The sequence below is a fragment of the Belonocnema kinseyi genome, chromosome 4, assembly GCF_010883055.1.
Source record: "Belonocnema kinseyi isolate 2016_QV_RU_SX_M_011 chromosome 4, B_treatae_v1, whole genome shotgun sequence".
Taxonomy (NCBI): Eukaryota; Metazoa; Arthropoda; class Insecta; order Hymenoptera; family Cynipidae; genus Belonocnema; species Belonocnema kinseyi.
In genome coordinates this window covers 121366777-121375546 of record NC_046660.1, presented here as the reverse complement: position 1 = coordinate 121375546, position 8770 = coordinate 121366777, and the positions used below count along the sequence as shown (strand labels likewise).

Sequence of the window (8770 nt, the reverse complement as noted above, 5' to 3'; positions counted from 1 at the left end):
ATTTTTTTTTTTTTAAAGTTAAAAAATAAATTTTTTTTAAATGTTTAGAAAATTTTTTTGAAAAAGTATTAAAAAAAATTTTTGAAAAAAAGGTTTAAAAAACTTGTTGAGAAAAAATTTTTGTTGCAAAAAAATAGGTTGAAACAAAAATTTTATGAAAAAAATTATAGGAAACAAATTTATTTACAAAGAATTACGTAAAAAAATTGTATGAAAAAAAATGTTGGAAAAAATTTGTGTGGAAGAAAAATTTTGGAAAAAAATTTTTTAAATAATTTCTTTTTAACTTGAACAAAATTTTCAAGTATTTGAAAAAAAATTAATAATTAGTTTTAATTGTTACTAATTTTAAGTTTTTATTGAAAATGATTTCTTAAATATTTAAATAAAGTATTATCTATTGGTCCAACATCGGGATTGGTGTGATTACTTGCATCCACAACCATTCTATGAGTACTTTAATTTATTCCTCTATCCCAGGTCGTTGAAAAATATCCACATCTTCCGGAGGGCACTTAAGCCCCCAAGACAAGGCCAAAGCAAGACCTCGCTTTTCAAGGCCTTGACTTGTCAAGGCCTTGAAATTTGGCCGCCTTGTTTTGCCTCGAAACGCAAGATCTCGCGCTATCATTCCTTGCGTTCCTTGACTACTTCCTTGCCATCCTTCGTCTTGAACGGCAACACTAGTTTTGTCTTAAATGCATATTTTATAATTTACTGTATTTAAAGAAAGAAAAAAGTGAACACTTTTTTAATGTTTCGATAGCCTCCGCTGATCTCCATTTACAATAATGCCAGAGGTAAAATTTTGGAATATTCAGGAAACACTGTCAATGTAAACGTATTACTTAATAATTACTTCTCAAGAACGGATATACGTTTTGACATGTTTGTCAAAATAATATATTCCAAAGAGATCCGAAGCTCCATTGCCCTAATTTGTAATCGACTTCAAAAAGAAGGAGGTTCTACCTATGTTCGTCGCGATGTATTTTTTTGTGTACGAGTTTTTATGGCACTCGTTTAATGATTCTGTAGTGATTTGAAAAATTCTTTTTTTTTGTGGTTAGTTATGTTACGATCAAAATGGTGTATTTTTTATTGTTAATGTATTGCAGAATCGTGAGCGTACATTCTCATTAACAGTAAAATGAAGCAAAATTGAATTCCGTCAAAACAGCGCTATCTATCGCGAAACGAGAAAAATGTTTTAGACAAATCGTACGCACTTTCATTCAAAGAATCCGAATATGCAATAAAAAAATAGGGATTCCCATTCAAGATTTCGAACTTGCCCTCACCCCTACCACTCCAAGAAGTGAGTAAAACGAGCGCGAAATTCGAAATGTGTAGTTTATGAGAAACAAAAGAAGGATCATATTTTATTAGAATATGCATAAGAAGAATATAAAGAAACAAAAAAATTAATATATTCTTTTAACATATGTACAGTATATATGTATAGTATATGAGAATGAATGAAATTTATGAAAATATTCCTGAGTGAGAGGAATTAAATGAAGGGAAAGAATTATGGTGGGACTATTAATTCGTTTAAAAGGTAACAATTAAAAAAAATTCTTTTTGGATGAAGTTCATCTTAGGCGGTAGAATATCAACTTTCTTGAGGACTAATTCTGCTTTTTTATTTAAAATTCATTTTTTCGGTTAATAATTTAAATATGAGGTTGCCAATTCCTTTAAAAAATCCAAATATTTGGTTGAAATTTCATGTATTTTGTGAAATATCTTTGTCTCTGCGGAAAATTAATCTCTTCAGCCAAAAAATAAGTTTTCATATGAAGATTCATTTGCATCAACGAAAATTCATGTTTAAAACTAAAAATCGAACTCGCGTTAATAAAAAAAACACAAGAATCCAACGAACAAATTTAGACCACAACAAACAAACATACAAAAAATCTGATTGTAATATGAAAAATAAAAATAAAAATTCGGACCAAAATAAAAAAAAAAGGAAAGAAATATAAGAAGGCAGCCAACCACATCCTCTTCCTTCACTTTTTCTTTCTTTCGTCTTTTTGATTTTTATTATCTTCAAATTACTATAAAATAACATTCAAAATAAGAATGAAACAATAAATAAAATTACATTACCAACCTTTCGGTACTTGTACAGTACCTTTATCAAGGCAAAAAAATTATAATAGGTAGAAATTGACAGCACCAATGAACAGGTGCTCTCTCTTTGATACCTGAGAATTGAATGAGGTTCAGGAGGTCAATCTATTGTAATCACAATGTAAATATCTGTCACAATTACATCAGAAATAGAGAAAGTAAAAGAAAAACAAAATTCGGGAAACAGCCTCGTTAAATTTAATTAATCATAATAGTATAATGGCAAGAACACTCTTATGACAGCATCCCAAACGGACATCACTTTTGTGTTTCTCTATCCTAGTATTAATAAGTCTGCCAGTCTGTCCCATGAAATTCATATTACAGATCCTACAATTGATCTTATGGACAACGCCACCCTTTTCAAAATTATCCAAAGGATCTTTGCAAAAGTTTATCACTGAATCCATTTCAAATGGTATACAGTTCTTGCAAGATGTTATGGTTTGAGAAAAATTCACAAAGATGGCTATCCCTTAAGAATAGTTATTTCGACCATTAGTAATCCCAGAAAATGTTTATAACAGAATTTCAATTTGATTCTCGAATACTCTATCACAACTTCTAAACATAATGTAAAAAATAGCTGGGGATTTTCAAAAAAGTATTATTCAAAAAATCGTTCCGGATGACCATGTAATGATTTCTCTGGATGTTATTGCAATGTTTCCGAGTATACCCCTTGAATTAGTTATACAGAATTTTAGATAGATGGGATAATATAAAAACTCGTACTCGATTATGTCAAAAAGATTTTATGGAAGTGATCGTTTTTATTATGGACTCAAATTATTTTAAATTTAATGGATATTTTTGTAGACAGAGGTCTGGTACTCCCATTAGACCGTGGGCTCACAACGTGAATGGGAGCGTGATACGAATAAGGCCAATTTTCACAAGAGATGTTCGTCTGATTATGAGGAACGTAAAAATAGGTGCCTGGCAGGTGTAGTGGATGCGTTCACCTGTGGCGACCTGTCAAAGGTGCGATTTTTTGGCAGTTAACTTACGTGACTCGGATAAGGTTCAAAATTGGTGTACATGTAGGGGCTGACATTAGAAATAGCACCTTCGCATTGCCAGGCACTTACCTGGATGCAAAAGTGTTGCCAGGCGACTTCGAAGTCGCCGGACATTCAGGTGAAATTTCTTGAAATTGATTTTACAAGAAAAAGTTTGAAACAAAAGTTGGTCCACTCCCAGAGATGCATATTTTCATTGGTATATAATTTTTTGATAAAATTGATATATTTGGAGAAAACATCGATTAAAGAAATACCATAACAATAAAAAGCCCTTTTCATTGACAACAAGTGATTTTTTCGAAAATTATTAAGAGACAAAAGGTACTCTATTACAGGTATACTCCAAGACGAATGAAAAGTATTCGTTCAAAATGTTAATATTTACCAAGTTATTCGCATTTTTCCTTCTTTTTCCCATTTTTTCAATCACCTGCTGCATCTTTAGCAATTTCAAAGAAGGTGTGCTCAAAATTAGTACACGAATAAAGTAAGTCTTCTGCAATGAATTAGCGTCAGCCACTTCTTATTAAAACAATAACTTATTCTGCCATAAATAATCATAATCAGTGTCACGTTCTCAGCTTCTGATTATCGTAGAAAGTTGTAATAAAGATGAATATGATTATAAAAATTAAACAATAAAATCGCTTTACTTTAAAATACCCATTATTTATTATTGCTAAAGTTTATGTTTTGTCGCGGACATACGTTCGACCTTTATTACCGTGACGAATGTCAAGTTTGCCAGACCCAGCGTGGGTCATTGGCGTAGGCATTACGATTGCATTTTTAATGCTATAGAACTGCTTTAAAAATGCAGCACGAAGAATTTGTAATGCCTACGGCAATGACTCACGCTGGGTCTGGGAAACTTGACATTCGTCACGGTAATAAAGATCGAACGTATCTCGACGACAAAACATGAACTTTAACAATAATAAATAATGGGTATATTAAAGTAAAGCGATTTTGTTGTTTAATTTTTATAATCATATTCATCTTTATTACAACTCTCTACGATAATCAGAAGCTGAGAACTTGACACTGATTATGATTATTTATAGCAAAATAAGTTATTGTTTTAATTGAAAGTGGCTGACGCCAATTCATTGCACAAGACTTACTTTATTCGTGTACTAATTTTGAGCACACCTTCTTTTAAATTGCTAAAGATACAGCAGGTGATTAAAAAAATGAGAAAAAGAAGGAAAAATGCGAATAACTTGGTAAATATTTACATTTTGAACAAATACTTCTTATTCGTCTTGGAGTATACCTGTAATAGAGTACCTTTTGTCTCTTAATAATTTTCGAAAAAATCACTTGTCAATAAAAAGAGCTTTTTATTGTTATGGTATTTCTTTAATCGATGTTTTCTCCAAATATATCGATTTTATCATGAAATGATATACCAATGAAAATATGCATCTCTGGGAGTGTACCAACTTTTCTTTCAAACTTTTCCCTGTAAAATCAATTTAAAGAAATTTCACCTGAATGTCCGGCGATTTTGAAGCCGCCTGGCAACACTTTTGCATCCAGGTAAGTGCCTGGCAATGCGCAGGTGCTATTTCTAACGTCAGCACCTACATGTACACCAATTTTCACCCTTATCCGAGTCACGTGATTTAACTGCCAAAAATTCGCACCTTGGACAGGTCGCCACAGGTGAACGCATCCACTCACACCTACCATGCACCCATTTTTACGTTCCTCATAATCAGACGAACATCTCATGTGAAAATTGGTCTTATCCGTATCACGCTCCCATTTACTTTGTGAGCCCACGGTCTACATAGGTTCGGTCATTTCTCCGATTTTAGCAGAAATAGTGATCGGAGATTTGGAGGATTTTGCTTTCGGGAAATTGGATTTGTTTTGCCTTTTTATTTTCGGTTTGTCCACGATACCTTATTATGTGTTCCTGTAGCAAAGTTGCAGGTGGTCATTGATACTTTTAACAATTTCCTTTTCAAAACAAAACTACAGTAATTAAAAACTTAGTTGACAGAAATTTAGTTTGTCATAAGAAACTCAAATAAGAAATTTTATTAAAAATTTTTTTTATGCTGAAAATACAAAAAATGTAAAAAAGTGCTTTTTCTAAACTCGTCAAACTATTCTCATAATATGAGATAGCCCAGGAAATAGCTAATAAAATGCAAAATAAAGTATTATTTTAAATTAAAAACTTCATTCTATGTTTCTGAAGTATAAATTTACTGTTATTTAGATATATTTAGTTTTTGCAGTAGTCACAAACACTTTTGTAACCAATTTCCCCCGCGCAGCCACAGTGATATAAAAACCACAGGTATCTCATATTATGAGAACCACACCGTGCAACTATGCACTTACTATGTCTGACCTGTACAATGAAAAACTTAAACACTATCGACATTTTCCTACTTAGTTATTCAATTCCCATCACTCCAGACAAACTTTACTACTAAATACATATTTAATGAATAATAAATAGGGTTTAAATAATTCCCTTCCAAGAACTCGACCACCATCGATTTCACAAAAAGTTCGCCTATAATCTTTAAAAGCCTAATGAAAAATGGACTATACCACGAAATTACTCTTTCTTCAAGGGCTACAAGTTAGTGATAGAACCAACAGAGTGGGTCTTTTAGTTTAGCTGATAAGAGTGTTCTTGACAGATATACAAAGCAATTTTTTGATGTTGACCATGAGTTTGACTGGGACGATGTTCAAATTTTGCATAGTGAAAGTAATGAGAGAAAGAGATAATTAATGGAAATGCTTTTTGTGAAAAAACAAAAAAAGTTATCTATTAATTCAAAAACCGATTTGGATGAGTTGAACAATAGTTATGCTAATATGACTAATTACATTTAACGTTGTTGTTTTATGAATTTTGTTTTCCTTTTACTTTCTCTATTTCTGATGTAATTGTGACAGATATTTGTATTGTGTTAACAACAGATTGGCCTACTGACCCTCATTCGAATCTCAAGTATCAAAGAGAGAGCACCTGTTCGTGGGTGCTGTCAATTTCTACCTATCAAAATTGTCTTGCCTTGATAAGGATATTGTACGAGTACCGAAACGTAGGTAATGCAATTTTATTTTTTTTTATTCTTATTTTGAATGTTATTTTATAGTAATTTGATGATAGTGAAAATAAAAACGACGAAAGTAAGAAAAAGATCAGGAACGGGATGTGGTTGGCTGCCTTCTCATTTTTCTTTCCTCTTTTTATTTTGGTCCAACATTTTTTTTATTTAAAAAATTTTTTAATTTAAAAAAAATATTTCACATAATTTGTCATGTAAAAATATTTCGATTACAATATCCCTATGCTTTTTAAATTGTAATAGAACTAATAAAATTACTGCAATATTCGTATGAATTTTATTTCATATGATTATGTATGCATAATGCATGTTTATTTTATTTAATTCATTTTATGTAAGAAGAGTAATAAATGTATAAAAATAATAATATGAATTAATTCTTATTATATTTCACCCACATCTTCTGCAAATCATTTCTATATCGTAAAATTTTTAAATCAATGAATACTTCTCAATGCCATAGAACAGTTAAAATAGGAGTAACATACATTTTTAACCTAGAAGAAGTTATTATCGAAATATGTTTATGTGACAAATTACGTGACACTTGCATTTCAATGGGTTTTGTGGTAGTTTTCTGAATTGCGTCTCTGCCACTGGAATTACAGACAGCCACCCATAGGTTAGAGTGAGTTTTGAATGAGAAATCAACTTTTGTAATCGGTCACGCAATTTTTTTCTCAGACCCATTCAGTAACAATTATGAATCAGTATTAATCAAGAGAGGAACGAAAGCTCCGATAGAAAATTATTGATTTAAAAAAAAAAAAAATTTTTTTATTTTGTTGAGCATTTTTTTTAGATATTTGCATCACACTACTTTAGAATGTAAAAAATTTATTTATATATTTTACACATCAAAAACTGAAGTTTTTCTTTTAATTTACATTTATAAAAAATCATTTATCACTGAAACAGAAAAATGAAGATGTTACAATCTGCAGGTTATATAACACATGGACTTCCTGCAGCCATTAGCATGTGTACTGAATAAGTTGAATGTCACTGGAGCTTAATTGAATGTAAATTTTATAATTCCTGTACAGGATAATATATTAAAACCATTGTAAAAAGAGAATTACAGCTAAATAATTATTAATTATTTGAAATTTCAATCTACATATTTCACTCAGTTGAACTCAACCTGGAGTAACCTACAATTGGCAGATTCATGCTTGTTGAATATTGCTATGTGCGTATCGTATTTTTATTATTGGGTGTGATCTTTTAAAAACTCCATTTCATAATGAATCTCAATCCATTCACATGCACATTAATGAATCGTAGAACACTTATAGGAATTATTTCAGGTTTGTCAGTCTCATTTGACTCTATATTTACACAGCATTTTTTACGAATGTGGAATGGCAGATTTAAAGTACCCCGCACATGTGGCCGATTAAAAATGTGTCCAACCGATTACATTTTCAGTATTTCAATCTGCAAATGACAGATACGCAATTCAAACCGACTTGTTTTATGTTGGTTCTTTTTTCTTGAGGACATCAATAACAAATTTACATAACTTTTCTACATAAAACAATAATCTTCATTAAAGAATATTGAAGTACTAAAAAAAATTGTTTTCAATCAAAATTGGAATATTTCGAATTTCAGTTCTAAAAATGAATTTTCGATAAGGCAAACAAATTTTCATGTGAAAACTTATTTTTCCGCCGAAGAGATTAATTCTGCACACCAAGAAACAAAGCTTTTACACAAATTACATGAAATTTCAACCAAATATTTGAATTGCTAAAGAAATTCACAATCTACTATAAACCGAACCTAAAATAAATGTGCATCGAAAAATTGGCCGTCCTGGCCGAAGATATGATAAACGTAGATTTGGTGCGGGCTTACAGTTACCCGCCATAAATATAGATGGCGCGTCCGGCGAAAAAAGTCACTTACCCCTCTACCCACCAAAACCCGTCGATAGCACCAATCGATATAATTTGCCAACAGCCACCACGAGGCACACCGAATCTAGCTGAGCTTGGACAAGAACCTTTTAAATTGAACGTAAATTGCCAATTAAAACATTTTCAAATTTATAAATTTGCAAAACATGGTTATTTTGATAAATACCAAAGATAAAAGTTCATGAGTAATTTTTTTTACGGTTTCATATATTTTCCACTAATTCTAGAAGTATTTCTTATAATTTACATTCTTTTATAAGTTATAATTTGTGTTACTCAGCAATATTAAATTTGCATTCAAACTGATAAAACTGTTATTGCAATCTCTATATATAGTTCTTTAATATTATTTATTTTTCTTTTTGTGGTCTGCAATTTGTATGGATTTTTAATACTATTCGTCTAATCGAGTTCTCAGATTTAAGCCAGATTACGTTTCGCATTAGCAAACAAAATTAGGTGAACACCATTTCCCTGGCACATTCATAAAAAATATCTTGTTCCATAAAATATATTTTAAAATAAACTTTAAACAATCATCATTGATGTAGCTTACTCAAAGTATTTACTTAAA

General features: G+C 30.9%; 1 protein-coding gene across 1 annotated transcript in view; it reads right to left on the bottom strand.

The window, feature by feature from the left end:
• Positions 1 to 463: 463 nt before the first annotated feature.
• The window catches only part of LOC117171065 (epoxide hydrolase 4-like), a 134840-nt gene continuing 126533 nt past the window's right edge, over positions 464 to 8770 (bottom strand). Inside the window, exon 6 of the mRNA XM_033358114.1 lies at positions 464 to 693. Coding sequence (XP_033214005.1) covers positions 464 to 693 — 230 coding nt within the window. The remainder of the gene's footprint in view (positions 694 to 8770) is intronic.